Raw genomic sequence first — 16,226 nt, 5'->3', positions numbered from 1 at the left:
TAGCCCTCATCCATCCTTACTGGCACACAACACACCGATAAATTACATTACAAGTAGCCCACATCCATAACTACAGACACACAACACACAGATAAATTACATTACAACACGTAGCCCATAGCCCGCAGTCTTTCTTTTCTTTATTTGGTGTTTAACGTCGTTTTCAACCACGAAGGTTATATTGCGACGAGGGAAAGGGGGGAGATGGGATAGGGGAAAGGGGGGAGATGGGATAGAGCCACTTGTTAAGTGTTTCTTGTTCACAAAAGCACTAATCAAAAAATTGCTCCAGGGGCTTGCAACGTAGTACAATATATGACCTTACTGGGAGAATGCAAGTTTCCAGTACAAAGGACTAAACATTTCTTACATACTGCTTGACTAAAATCTTTACAAACATTGACTATATTCTATACAAGAACCACTTAACAAGGGTAAAAGGAGAAACAGAGTCCGTTAGTCGCCTCATACGACATGTGGGGTGCAGAGAAATAAGGATGTGGAAAAGAAGACTTTTGGTAAGTGAAATAAAGGTGATGGATCCAGTCAGGTAGAAATAAGACAACAAGAAAAGAATTGGAAAACTGCAGTGAATAGTAGGGAGAGTTTTCTTGGAAGGAAATATAGGTGAAAGGACTGGTAAGGCAGAAATAAGACAAAAGAAGAGAAGAAACAGAACCGTTAGTCGCCTCTTACGACATGCTGGTTAGCATCGGGTAAATTCTTTCTAGTCCCAACCAATATGGGACTCCCCCTAACCCGCGGGGGGTATAGCCCGCAGTACAGGTACACAATAATACCCAGCTAATGACACAATAATACACAGATAATTACATTACAACAAGTAGCCCACATCCGTCAATACAAACACAATGACATACAGATAACTACATTACAACAAGTAGCCAACATCCGTCAATACAAACACAATAATAACCAGCTAATTAAATATCAGCAAGTAGCCTACATCCATCATTACAGACACAATGATATACATATAACTACATAACAACAATTAAAAGTAGCCCATATCTAGCATTGCAGACACTCTCCTTGTTCTTATTATTATAGTGGTTAACGGTTAGTTTTGAGGGTGACCATGGGCAGCGCCATTTTGTTGTGAAATACGTCATCAGTTTGTGTACACAGGAAGTTGTGACATCCGTCACCCTTTGGGAGGGGTGAAGGCAACAGTGTTCATCTGTAGAAAGTTGTGTGAATTGGTCATCACTGAGTTTGTGTAACACAGGAAGTTGTGGAATACGTCACCCTATGGGAGGTGTTAAGGCAAAATTGTTCAACAAAAACGAAGGTATCATCATCATAGGTCTAAATGTGCAGGGTCAACCGCAACAAACTCAAACCATTCATAGTACACTGCATCTGAGTGACTTATATACCAACATTTCATTTCTTATTTTCAGCACAGGCATAGGAAAAATCATGAACCAAAATGTTATTCATTTTCTAATTTAACATTTGTTTTACAAATGTGACCATGGTCTTTCAAACATACAGTGACATTAAACATTATGTTAAAAAAAAGAAAAAAAAGAAGCTTTTGTGCACAAATCAGAAAATACACTTTATCCTACATACGTGAGAGAGATACCCGTGAGATAACAATCGTTCAAATCGCACGTGTGTATAATTATCATGTAAATGAGGTCAACCGGAAGGTCAAGCTATGTAAATTAGTAGTACATGGGATCAACCGGAAGGTCAAGCTAATCCTATCGCGGAAGGATATGCTTTGCTGTTGTTGTGCTGACAGTCGCTGTGTATGTGCCACCCTCAGCCAACGCAACAGAAGCAGAAGAGATGATAGCACAACACGTGCATGAACTTCAGACTAGGTCACCGGACGCTTTTATTTTTAGTCACAGGAGACTTCAATCATTGTAATTTAAAGAAAGTTTTACCCAAATTTGATCAACATGTGACATGCCCTACACGTAGAGACAAAACCTTAGACCTGTGTTATTCAAATGTTTGTGGTGCCTACAGTTCCTTTGTTTTACCACCCCTTGGCCGCTCAGACCACAACACTGTGAATATTGTACCACGATACCGACCGCGTGTGCAGCGAGAACCGCCCCTCACTAGGACTGTATATGATTGGTCGAGTGAGTCAATGGAAACCCTTAGAGGTTGCTTCGACTGCACTGATTGGGCGGTATTTGTATACTCGGCAAGTGATGTTGATGAACTGACAGACTGTGTAACTGACTATGTTTCCTTCTGTGTTGACAACGTAGTGTCAAAAAAGACAGTGAAGGTTTATAGTAATAATAAACCTTGGGTTACAAAAGACATTAAGCAGGTTCTGAATAATAAGAAGAGGGTGTTTAAATACAAGAGCAGTGGAGATGTGAAGGAGGTTCAGAGGGAGGTTCAGAGTGTGATTAGGAAGGGGAAGAAAGAGTACAGGGAAAAGGTGGAGGGTCACTTCACAGAAAACAATATGAAGAAAGCGTGGGAGGGGTTGAACATCATGAGTGGCTATAAGGGGAAGAAGGGGGGTAGTGGAGGAAAAAACAGCGCTGTGCAGACAGATGTAAACGCTCTCAACCAGTTTTATGCACGCTTTGATAAGCATGACTTTAGCGATGAAAGGGAGACAATTGGAGAGAAATTGACCAGTGACAGTGGGCCTATGGAAGGGGAACCCCCTATCGTAGTGACAGAGGAGGAGGTGATGAGGGGGTTGAGGAAGGTGAATGCTAGCAAAGCGGGGGGATCAGACGGGATGAAGCCTAGAGTACTCAAACACTGTGCAGAGCAACTTAGTTACATTCTTTCTGTTATTTTTAATTTATCTCTTAGTGTTAGTAAAGTACCAGCACTGTGGAAAACTTCATGCATTGTGCCTGTTCCAAAGAAAAAATCTGTACAGATCATGAACGACCTGAGGCCTGTAGCACTGACTTCTGTGTGCATGAAAGTTTTTGAAAGAATTGTCCTGTTTAGGCTTAGTGATTTTGTGAAAGATTTTATTGACCCATGTCAGTTTGCTTATAGAAGAAACAGGAATGTTGATGATGCAGTGTTGTATGTTCTTAATAAAATGTATTCTCATTTAGACAAGCCGGGTTCTTACATTCGTTTGATGTTTTTTGACTTCTCCAGTGCTTTTAATACCATTCAGCCACATTTAATGGCAGACAAGCTTTGTAAGATGAATGTTCCAGCTTCCACCATACTCTGGATCATGGACTATTTGACGAAGAGGCCTCAGTTTGTGAAAATGGGAGATAACCTAGTGTCTGACACTGTGTGCACGAACACAGGCGCCCCACAGGGCACAGTTCTCTCTCCTTTTCTTTTTTCTTTGTATACAGCTGATTTTAGTACTTCTGGCGACTCATGCCCCATGGCAAAGTTTGCCGATGACACTGGACTGGTTGGACTAATGACTGACGATGACGACTCTGACTACAGGCGGGAGGTAGATAAGTTTGTTGGGTGGTGTGATGATAATTATTTAGAACTTAATCAGGCATGAAAACTGAAAAAAACAACCAACTGAAAACAAAATTCGAAGGCGCGTAGCGCCAAGTTTCGCAGGCGCGAAGCGCCAAGACTTCTAGGGGGGTCCGGGGGCATGCCCCCCCGAAATGTTTTTTTTTCAAGGGTGCAATTTGGTGCAATCTGGGGCTATCTGAGCCTTAAAATTGGATTCAAACATGGCCCCAAAACTATTTTACTATAACTATGACTAGGGAAAAAAAAAAAAAAAGGAAAAATACGGAAAAAAAAAAATATACGGTTTATTTTTTTTCCAAAATACGGAAAATACGGAGAATTTTCATGCTTGTTAATGTAGGCAAGACCAAGGAAATGATTATGGACAATAGGAGGAAGGAACATGTACATGGGGATATAGTGATTAAGGGGGAGGTTGTAGAGAAAGTAGAGCAGTATAAGTATTTGGGAATAATCATAGATTATAAGTTGACATGGAAGCCCAATACTGATGCTAAGGTGAAGAAGCTCCACTCGCGCCTGTACTTTTTGAGAAAACTCAGATCTTTTAATGTTAGACAAGAGATTCTCCAGATGTTTTATACCTCAACCTGCAATAGTGTGCTGTACTTTGGATCCGTGTGTTGGAGTGGCAGCATCAGCAAGCAGGACAGGGATAGATTAGAGAAATTCATTAAGAAAGCTGGTGGGGTAGTTGGGAGGAAGCAGGACACGTTTGCATCAACGCAGGAACGACGACTGACTGACAGGCTACAGAAGATTTTGACCGATGACACGCACCCACTCAGACCTGAACTTGACAGCAGACGGATGGATAGAAGCTTAAGATTTAGACAGCCATACACAAGAACCACACGCTACAGAAACTCATTCATTCCATCTGCAATTCACATCTTCAACTCCCAGGTGGGGCGCTAGGTGCTGGTGCTGTCGCTCTGACAACGGCATAATCTTTACATCCTTTTATCAGTTGTTTTTCTCTGTTGTTAGTTATATTGATTTATAGGATACAAATGTGATAAGATAATGTGGTTAAAATGTGATAAGGTGATAATGTGATATAATTTTTATAACAGGCAATGCATTGCTTCTATTTTTAGGCTTGTTTCAGTAGGTGTGTGGGTAGGCTACAGTGTTTGCGTGTGGCGATATGATGTGAGTATGCGATGTGAATGTTGCTACATGCATGGTTGATTGATTGATTGGTTGATTGATTTTGCAGACACACAGTCAAGCTTGTAATTTCTCTTTTAGAGATGAACAAAGATTATTGTATTGTATTGTATTGTATTGTTCCTTTTGGTTTCTTTTATCCTGTGGCCACTGCTTTTCTTTTTATCTGGTATATTTTGAAGTGACCATGATTTCGTTGTTCGAATTTATTTCATCAATGTTCAATATTAAACTTAGCAGTGTTAACAAAGGCGAACTACTTTGTCCTAGTTTGAGAGTGTGTGTCATGGCGGAGGAATGAATATCAAATTGAGTAAAGTGGTTTGAAGTTCTAAAGCGGGTTGATCCAAAGGCAATAGCGCTGTCGGTGACTTTTAGTTAGATCTGGCACAGAAGTATATAATGTAGGATAAACAGAATACTACATGGCTTGCTGTGTCGTACCAGATTTACACTCGTTGCTTTTTTAAATAGTGAACAGCTCGCTTTCGCTCGCAGTTCACTATTTAAAAAAACAACTCGTGTAAATCTGGTACGACACAGCAAGCCATGTAGTATTCTCTATGTACATTTTACCTACAGGCCAAACAGTGTCTGTGGCAAAGGACCCAGTAAGTTGCACTGATCTATATTTTTAGATCAATGGCAAGTTGTCAAGAACAGGCGCTTGCATTTGGATGTGTCCAGTGATAGTAGGTTTGGTTGTGATCAATCAGAATAATGTGGGAATAAAAATGTATGACAGTTTGGTATGATGACATGTAATTCACATATGCTGAAATGTAATATTATACATGAACCCCAAGAAAGGTTTAATGTTATGTAAATCAAAATACCAAAATCAAGCACCTATTAATCTGGTCTACGGCGCGGGAAGATTGAGGCCTTCGTAAACGTTCAACGTTGGCCAATAAAGATTTTAACAATGTTGTGTCGTTTTGTATTATGTTTTATTTTGTTGATCAATTGATAAATATGTCTTTCCAACATATCACAAATCAAACAGAAATAAAGTCTTAGAGAACTACAATAATTATTGTTGCCGTCAAAACCTTGCAAGGCCTCAACCGTTCTCACGAGATCAGTTACATTTGGGTTTTCTCTCTCTCTCTCTCTCTCTCTCTCTCTCTCTCTCTCTCTCTCTCTCTCTCTCTCTCTCTCTCTCTCTGTCTGTCTGTCTGTATGTATGTCTTTGGCTGTGTCTCCCTCTGACTCTCTCCGCTTCTGTCTTTCTATGTCTGTCTCTGTCTATGTGTGTGTGTGTGTGTGTGTGTGTGTGTCTCTCTCTCTCTCTCTCTCGCTTTCTCTCTCTCTCTCTCTCTCTTTCTCGCTTTCTCTCTCTCTCATCTGACTCTTGGCACACAGGTCAAAGCAGAGATTAACTTGTATACAACTCTCCTGTGTTCACTTTCACGGTCTCGGTCAAGTCAATAACTATCGTTCTGATATCATTTTAAAGTGAAGCTAAAGAAACCTGGTATCGGCACTGCTGTGCATCTCCTATGATCTCAATGGTATCAAGGCACGGGTCATAGAGATCAATTTAGATCTAGATCTATTTCCGGTTGTGTATTCACACGCCAACGTTAAAGAGTTCGTGTTGTTTTTGTTTTAATTTTTGTCTTTGTCGTTGATCATTGTATACACAAATTACACAAACGTCATCTTGTGAGGGACCAAAAAATATTGAAACTCTCGGATGATTTTTTTGTGTTGATACCACAAAAAAATCATCCTCGAGTTTCAATATTTTTCGGTCCCTCACTCGATGACGTTGTGTAATCTCTATGAGTGCACGTGTACCTATCAGGAGGGGGAGGGGGGTGGGGGTGATTTCTTGAATTAGCTGAGGGCGGTGAACATGTGTCTCAAAGCAGAGGTTAACTTGAGTGCACGTGTACCTAGCAGGAGGGGGGGAGGGTGATTTCTTGAATTAGCTGAGGGCCGGTGAACATGTGTCGTTGTTTGCCGTTGTCATGAGAACAGTTACTTTTGTTTTGTTTCGTTTTTTCCTCTAAATTTTTGCATTTTGCACAACAGGCTTTTCTGTTTCATCTCTCATACATGGTGTCAATTGAAAAAAAACACCGGAACAAAACAGAAGTAACTTATCTCGTGAGAACGGTAGTGCACTAGTTTTGGGAAAAAAACACGACAGTACCTTATCTCTTTCAACCCGTATGGGGCCCTTCAACATGTGACAGACTGACAAATGCACCGAACCCATTTGGTTCTTCGAGAGAATTTTTCCGTGAAAACCTGTTCAGTGCCTCAGGGTCAGCTCAGGGTCAGTGTCATAAGAGCCTACATGTATGGCCGGACGAAGCCATGTTAACGGAAGGGATATAAGACCGTTTTCAGCGGATTTTCACACTGCTAAAACCTGACTTTCTTGCAGTTGCTTTGTCTGCAATGCCTTAGAACTCTACAAATAGTTAAGTTTTTCGCGTTTGTGTTGTAATTGGCAAGCAACCATCGTACATAGTAAAGTTAATCGACTTTGCTACAATTTGTAAAAACTAGGGCATTACCTGATACAAAAAACCACAAATATATATATATATCCCATGCTGTTTTCAAATACAGCGTTTTGCTATTCACTTCGATATAATAGTAACTAACAATCAAGAATAAACGAAGTCTTTTAACCACAAATTCCCAGATATTTACACTTTTCATTTTGTTTCAATTCACACCACAAAACATACACTAACTCGCCTTTTGCTATTCAGTCTCAAGTCTAAATAATAATAGTATAAATCATAACTAATTTTCTTCACACCATCATAGACATAATGTTGCCTCACATGTTCTTTGTACAATCGTTGGTTTTCACAATAAATATTGCATAACTGTACTTGTCTTCTTTTTCTTTAACAATGTCTTTCAACAAAAAAACTCAAAGACCACACAAGCTATTGCAACCTACTCCTATCTCTCGTCTCTCTTCCTGGGTACAATGCTACCTAAGACTTACATTCAAATGCTTACATTTCCATGCTACCCACATTGTCAAAATACCAATAAGTATTCAAAACAAATGATAACTACTACCTAACTTTATTTCAGACCCACACCCATTATTATACACACATTTCACATTTAAACCATTAGTCGGCCCCCTGTCGATATTTATCGACTAAGTTCCTTGTAGACCGTTGACACCAGGAAAGCATTTAATGTAGGAACAAGTGTTTGACCGCGGGTTCACTAGAACTTATTGGAGTTTCAGTCCGGACTTCTGAGTTCATCAAGCGTCACTGACTGCTGCCACTTTTTTTGTGGAAAATAGACGTTCCGATAGATAAATGTCATGCGTTGTGAAAAATAATGTTCTTATTAGTTATTTCTAATATGCTGACAGTTACTATGAGTTATTTCTAATATGCTGACTGTTAGCAAATGATAACAGACATGTCGAGAAAAAAGATATCAAGCATGAGCCTTTAAGGCGAATGCTGATATCGTTTGTGAGAAATGTCTGTTATCATTTACTAACAGTCACCATAAATTATTAGAAATAACGGTTTTATTACCGTTTAATTCGACCAAAAGAAATTTCGAAGCGAACCCGCGACTTAGACAGAACAGCCGCAATGGGAACTGGAGCGCTCCTTCCTGATTATGCCTGTCAGTCAAAGAATTCTCGTGACCTGGGTCAGCCAATCAGAGTAACACACCTGAAGTGATGAATATTCACAGGTCAAATGCGTGTGACACACAGCAATCTCACAAGATAAACCATGTTGAACATGCGTTTCTGTTGCTTCGCCTTTTCTTGTTGAACAGAGAGCGACAGATTCATAACCGACTCCAGACGGAAGGGAAATGACGTAAAGATACATTTGACCTAAAGCGAGTGACGCAATTTCACTTGATTTTTCCGAACTTTGATAATTTAGATTTCAAGTGAGCGGGTCGGCATTGCACACTGAGAGGATGGGCGGTGCCTTGCTGTTCCGTAAAGCACCCACCGACAAAACTCGCTTTTCGGTATTTTTTTTTTTTAGATAAAGAGAGTATTACCTGACAGCATTTGAAGTGTCATTCTTTAGAATAAATCACTCTGATATTGTTGATTTAAATTTGTTCTTTGTCTTGTTAACTTTTAGCTTGATAAACAAAAAGGGTCCCTGTCTGAACGTTATAACATTTAGAGGGTCACCTAGAATCCGTCCTGATTGGTCAAAAAGTCATATTGGGCACTGAATTGGTAATAACAAATGATAACAGACATGTCGAGAAAGTGGATTATCAGCATGAGCCGGAGGCTGTTGTTACATCCACGATTTGCTTTGTCTTGGTAGTTTTTAGCGTGATAAACAAAAAGGGTCCTTGCCTGAACGTTTTAACCTTTAGAGGGTCACCTAGAATCAGTCAAAAAAAGCCATATGATTCACTGGAATGGTAATAAAACCCTTTACGCAAATACTGCGTGGTTATAATATTAGAAAAACAACAACAACAACAACAACAACAACAACAACAACAACAACAACAGCAACAACAACAACAACAACAACAACAACAACAACAACAACAACAACAACAACTCATTCGAATTTCAGTCCCAGCTCATGAGTTCCTTGACAGTAGTAACTTCTTCAGCTTAGACAGCAGCCGATTGTTATACAAAAAGGTCGTTTCTTTGGAACATTTCGTTAGTCGTACAAAACATGATCATTGGCCGATACTTGTTACAAGAAAACAAAAGGTGAGTGATAGTGGAGTCTTACATGCTGGCTTAGCGGCAGACACAAGGCCCACAATGGACAAACATGTCAGCAACAGAAGGTTCACGCTGAAAAACACAAATCACAAAGTCTTGAATGTAAAGAGATACAACAGAGCAAGTAAACAAACCAAGTCCTCACTCTTAAGAATGACAGTACTGACGACACAAACATTAATCGTGATAAAAACCTTGTGAGAACAATGACGTCATGTGTCATGCGTCAACTGGTTCACGCTTTGAGTGGACTGAAGCCAAACAGGAGGACTGTTCGGTGAATTGTGGTGAATCTAAGTGTCAACCATATCCGTATACGTTACCGCAGAAACGGCAACATTAGACTTTGCAGGTGTTGGTGTGGTTGAACTTCAACACATACTATACAAGGCTTTACAAGAATGAACACACACAAACACACACAAACATGTATATATACACACACAAACACACACACATGCATATATACACACAAACACACACACACACATACACACACACGCATGTATATACACACACAAACACACATGTATACACACACACACACACATACACACATATTTACACACACACACACATGTATATATACACACACACACACACACATGTATATGAGTTGTTCTTCAGTACTGGTGACAGAAAGGGGGAAAAGTGGTCAAAATTCAAATCTCTAGTTTTGTTTTTGAAATATTGCTTTTCATAAAGCAGAAATACTGTAGTATCTGTTGTACATAAGAAAAAATCACTGGTTCACATGGTTCCTACATAATCTAACTTTTAAAGCTGGTTCTTGTGTGTCTGTGTGTATGTTTGTATGATGACGATAGGACCCGAAACGGCTGCACGGACTGAGACAGGAATTGCAGAGAATGTTCTTTGCCACTCGAGTCGTGTCATAAAGTACTTTTGGAATAGCAAATTTGAAAGGATTCTTCAAAAAACGGCGGAAAACATTATATACCCTGTGAGCTATCGAGGATCCTCCCCGTCTGGGCTGTCGAAACATGGTCTTGTTAAAAGACGTTTTCAAATGCGGTTAACGGGGAGATACACTCGAAGCACATTTAGCGAAGTTATGTTGCCAAATCATCAAAGATCAACATTTCACTACACGGATCGATGCACACAGTCGAAATAGATGTGACTTTCACACGACCGAAGACTACTTACTAGCAGACTAGCAGACGACAAGATCTAAATATTTAGATCAGTGAGAGCAATCCGTTGAAGAACAGTTACTCCGCTTATTCGTCTTCAGTTAAGCTTATTTCCCCTGCCATAAGTTTCCTTGCAGATCTGCAGTCGCGTAGTGAAATGAACTAGTGTCATCGGAAGATTCTTCTCAGTCAATGATCAAAGCACAGTAAGTTCTATGCTGACAAAAGTCACTTTCGGACAACACGACGAGAGCCCAAAGGTAACAATATCGACAAGAATGTACGCATTTGACATTAGATGAAACATTCATAGACAGTTTCCAACTCACCAGATCTGCCAAAGAGCCGTCATTCGTGAAAAAACGATGATTTTAATCAGACAGGTATCGGAAACAAGCCTTGGTCACCTGCGTTATTCCTTCCAAGGCGACGTGACGGCGCCACATTTGTTTGTTTATGGCTGTTTATCGCGAAACAACACAGTTGAAATTTGTGTGTAAAATACCACAAATTTGTGGTGAATCAGTTCGTCATCTGCGTTTCGATTGTAATTAAGTCAGATTGGAGTTACTTTGAATCGAAGGCGAGGGTAACCTGCGTTATTTGTGGGACATCGTGAACAAATTTGATTGCAATATTTTATACAGAAAGTAAATTTCAATGATTCTGGCTCAGACTTGTAGATCTGTTATGCAGTGTGTTGGTAGTGTATCTGCTTTTCTGCTATGAAGCTCATTTGGAGTGATACGCTGATCGAAGTGGGGTACCCTATGTGGGACATCAGCCGTATGCAGATTACGCCTCAGAACACTCTCGCATTTCACAAAGACAACAATAATTTGCAACATTTCAAGAACTGCATCAGTTTTATTAGATACTATTTCAACAACAACAGCACAAACACGACCATTATCAACAACACAGAACGGGAGGTAAGTCTTCAAAGACGCACCAAGTGTGCGTTCCCGTTTTTGGACGCCATTTTTGCTGGCATTTTCACAGTAAATCTTAATATTTCCATATCTATTGAATGATTTTGGTATTTTCTTTGATTGTGCCGATTCTCCTATCTCTCTGGCATGTACTGGGTGCTTTGTGACCAGTTTCTCCCCTAGACTGTATTGAAAAATGCGTCCGTGTGAGCTGACCCCCACTTGTGACCAGTAGCAAAGAACAACTCATATACAAACACACACACACACAAACACACACACACACACACACACACACACACACACACACACATGTATATATATGTATAGGTTACAACACGAGTGGTTTTTTATATGGCTTGTATTTCAGTCAAGACCCAGCGGATGAATATCATCGGGAGACACGAGCCTCTGGCGAGTGTCTCTCGATTGATATTCCCGCTGGGTCTTGACTGAAATACAAGCCATATAAAAAACCACGAGTGTTGTAATCTGTATATCCCATTCTACCATCAAACACAAAGTGTAGACTACTAGCGGCACTGTTGCGATCTGTGCAGGGTAAAACTGTTGCCAGCGAGACTTAGCCCTTTTGCAACCTTAAACTAAGTGACCGTCGCTGAAAAAATAAAACGAATGAGTGCATCGATAAGTACGCGGTAACACTACTTTCAGACCATTTAAAAGCTTTAAGTAAAGGTTCATAAGTTGCAAGAAAGTAATGAAGTCGAATAGAAATTAATTTAGTTGAAGCGCACAATTCTTTTGTTTTGCGTTTCAGGTCGGCAGAACGGGCGAAACGGGTTTGGGACCCATTTGGCTTACTCGATTCAGAATTGATTCCACGTTGTTTTTCTCGAACGTGTGTAATTAGGCTTATTGACAGAGAAGCAAATCTTAGGGAACAAATATGTAGGTTTAGATTTAACCATTTGCTCCCTATTTGAAATGTATCTACGTGATAAACTGTTTTGCGAGTGTGTTTGCATGGATGAACTTAAACTGGTATGGGTGAGAGGAAAACGCGACCGACACGTCTGTCACCGCCGATTGATTGCATTTTGAAGGAATATGACTGGATTACGGAAAAATATGTGGACTTACTGCAGAGCCAGGCAAAAGAGTAGACTTGCTCGCAAAACACGTGAAACAGCCGATGTTTGATAGCTGAAGGCGCACACCGGCAAAACACACTACCGACAGATTCTCAAAAGTCGTCTGCTAACGATGCAAGGGGAGGGTACTCGTGTTTTTGTTTTGGTTCGCTAGCATCTGGTTATCTTGTAAGTTGAATGTTCGTTTTTTTCGACCTGCATTGCTTTCATAATGAAAGAAACTTTTGCTTATTGCATCTCATACATCAGATCAGTTCTGAGATTCATTTTTGCGTGCAACTGATATGGTTTTCTGAGCCGTGCAATGCGATTTTAGAACTTCATACAAATGTGTCACATTGTTCGGCGCGAGGTCAAAGGTCGGGAGGAAAGTAGTCCTTTGCCCAAATCGGAATCTGCACTATCATATATTTTTTGGAGTCCATGATGTATTTATTGAGCTATAAAAATACAACATGTATACCCATACTGAAGTAACAGAGACAAAGAAGGGAGGTCATGGGATATTTATATATATCCCATGACCTCCCTTCTTTGTCTCTGTTACTTCAGTATGGGTATATATGTTGTATTTTTATAGCTCAATAAATACATCATGGACTCAAAAAAATATATGATAGTGCAGATTCCGATTTGGGCGAAGAACTACTTTGCTCCCGACCTTTGACCTCGCGTCGAACAATGTGACACATTTGTATGAAGTTCCAAAATCGTATTGCACGGCTCAGAAAACCATATCAGTTGCACGCAAAAATGAATCTCAGAACTGATCTGATGTATGAGATGCAATAAGCAAACGTTTCTTTCATTATGAAAGCAATGCAGGTCGAAAAAAACGAACATTCAACTTACAAGATAACCAGATGCTAGCGAACCAAAACAAAAACACGAGTACCCTCCCTTGCTTCGTTAGCAGACGACTTTTGAGAATCTGTCAGACCGTCCTTACCTGGCACGTTTAAGCTTCGCTATCAATTATCGGCTGTTTCACGTGTTTTGCGAGCAAGTCTACTCTTTTGCCTGGCTCTGCAGTAAGTCCACATTGGCGATGAAGGTATCCGAGAACTTAAAGGCACAGTAAGCCTCCCGTAAACCATCACAGAGCTCCCCGAGCGTCTATATACAGTACAAGCATACTTCCATTTGAACGCTCACCGAACGGGAACATCCTGGCTGCTTTCTGTCGAGCGTGAGACATTTTCAAAGAATTTATTTTCGTAGACTTGTTCCGTTAACAACAACGGCGCCTCGTTTTTGCGCTAGACCTAACTTTTAAAATCTAAATAATAAATTGACAGCTTGTTACACAAACATTCTTTAATCATAAAAGAATTCGTTTTTCATCAAGACAAGATCAGAACAATTCGAAGTTGTGAAAGTTTAAAAAAAAGAAAAGCCCGGAAGCAGGGTCACGCAAGGGTCGTAGCAGACGACGGCCGGTTTATCAGTGCAAATCGCCGTTCCTCTCAACAGTCAAAAGCCATCGCTAGAGTTCTTGTGAACCACAGCCGTTGTTTCGTGCATAAAAAAACGTGCTATTGTAGATAAGCTCACGTCGAGTCGCATTCAAATGACTAACTATGACGACTGCATTGTGAAAAGGGAAAACTGGATCACACGGGTTCACGATGGCTCAGGGGTAAGATAAACCACGCAAAAATAAATTCTTTGAAAATTGTTCGCTCTTTACGGAGGGCACCTAGGATGTTCTCAATTGGTGAGTGTTTAAATGAAATGGTGTTTGTACTGTGTGTAAAAGCCTGACCGTATCTGTGATGGTTTACGGGAGGCTTACTCTGCCTTTAACATGTGTGTATTTTTCCGTAATCCAGTCATATTCCTTCAAAATGCAATCAATCGGCGGTGACAGACGTGTCGGTCGCGTTTTCCTCACACCCATACCAGTTTAAGTTCATCCATGCAAACACACTCGCAAAACAGTTTATCACGTAGATACATTTCAAATAGGGAGCAAATGGTTCAATCTAAACCTACATATTTGTTCCCTAAAATTTGCTTCTCTGTCAATAAGCCTAATTACACACGTTCGAGAAAAACAACGTGGAATCGATTCTGAATCGAGTAAGCCAAATGGGTCCCAAACCCGTTTCGCCCGTTCTGCCGACCTGAAACGCAAAACAAAAGAATTGTGCGCTTCAACTAAATTAATTTCTATACGACTTCATTACTTTCTTGCAACTTATGAACCTTTACTTAAAGCTTTTAAATGGTCTGAAAGTAGTGTTACCGCGTACTTATCGATGCACTCATTCGTTTTATTTTTTCAGCGACGGTCACTTAGTTTAAGGTTGCAAAAGGGCTAAGTCTCGCTGGCAACAATGTTTTACACTGCACAGATCGCAACAGTGCCGCTAGTAGTCTACACTTTGTGTTTGATGGTAGAATGGGATATACAGATTACAACACTCGTGGTTTTTTATATGGCTTGTATTTCAGTTAAGACCCAGCGGGAATATCAATCGAGAGCCACTCGCCAGAGGCTCGTGTCTCCCGATGATATTCATCCGCTGGGTCTTGACTGAAATACAAGCCATATAAAAAACCACTCGTGTTGTAACCTATACATACATACACACACACACACACACACACACACACACACACACACACACACACACACACACATATATATACACACACACACACACACACACACATGTATATACACACACACACACACACACACATGTATATACACACAAACACACATGTATATACACACACAAACTCACACGCATGTTTACACACGCATGTACACACGCGCACGAACGCACACCTACCTACAGTTTTGTGTGGAAACGTTCGAAAACGTGTTTATAATCCTCAGCATGTTTATATGCAACAACATATTTAAACGTTCTCAACAGAAATCCTCAGAGGTGTAATGAAAACAGTCTTTGATGTTGTGCCACGTCTGTGCTTACTCTTTTCAAATCCCATCACACTTGTGTTTTGCACGAGTAGGCATTTACGTGTATGACCGTTTTCCCAGGCATGTAGGTAGTCATACTCCGGCCGTTTCTTGTGATAAATACTGAACTTTGTTGTATTTTGCCAACAGAATTATCAATTCCTGGGCCAAAAAACAATCTATGAAAACTAACGAGCGACTTTCATCCTCTGTAGAAAACTATACTCACCAAAGCATGGTCTTGAATTGATTGTATTGTAGCCACAAGCACAACAGTCAGAACAAGTTGTGTAGACAGCGAGAAGCCCGATGACGTCTTGTGGATGGTGTCCGCTGGTGTGGCTTTTATGCAACAGCATTGGTAATTTTACAATTACCGTAAAATCCCCAGCAAACGCCCAGTATCTAGGAAACGCCCACCCCCTCTTTTTAAATATTTTTTTTATTTGTTACAAACGGTGTGTTTATTTTTCATTAAAATTGCATAAACAAGAGGCGAAGCCATCACGGCTCACGTAAGAAATCGACAAACAGTAACACAAACTCAATCACTCCGTCACACACACACACACACACACACACATGCTTGTATTTGAGTCAAAATGGGGCTTTTTGCAATACATGGTGCAAATGGGTACATCACTTTCTTACCATATTTCAAACTCAAGCTTTGGCTCAAAAAGGCAGGAATGTGAGGTGAAT

General features: G+C 40.3%; 1 protein-coding gene and 1 long non-coding RNA gene across 2 annotated transcripts in view; one reads left to right on the top strand and one right to left on the bottom strand.

Annotated features, from left to right (window-relative positions):
- The window catches only part of LOC138976406 (uncharacterized), an 18,252-nt gene extending 2,386 nt beyond the window's left edge, over positions 1–15,866 (bottom strand). The window contains exons 1-2 of the mRNA XM_070349259.1: positions 15,754–15,866; positions 9,396–9,460 (exon numbers count right to left, since the gene is read on the bottom strand). Of these exons, the coding sequence (XP_070205360.1) occupies positions 9,396–9,460; positions 15,754–15,761 (73 nt within the window). The 5' untranslated portion in view covers positions 15,762–15,866. The remainder of the gene's footprint in view (positions 1–9,395; positions 9,461–15,753) is intronic.
- LOC138976412 (uncharacterized) overlaps positions 1–16,226 on the top strand; it is a 556,176-nt gene that overhangs the window by 531,475 nt on the left and 8,475 nt on the right. The window lies entirely within an intron of this gene.

This window comes from Littorina saxatilis, linkage group LG9 (assembly GCF_037325665.1).
Source record: "Littorina saxatilis isolate snail1 linkage group LG9, US_GU_Lsax_2.0, whole genome shotgun sequence".
Lineage (NCBI taxonomy): Eukaryota > Metazoa > Mollusca > Gastropoda > Littorinimorpha > Littorinidae > Littorina > Littorina saxatilis.
Note: the sequence above shows the minus strand (reverse complement) of the source record. Positions and strands in the feature narration are given on the sequence as shown.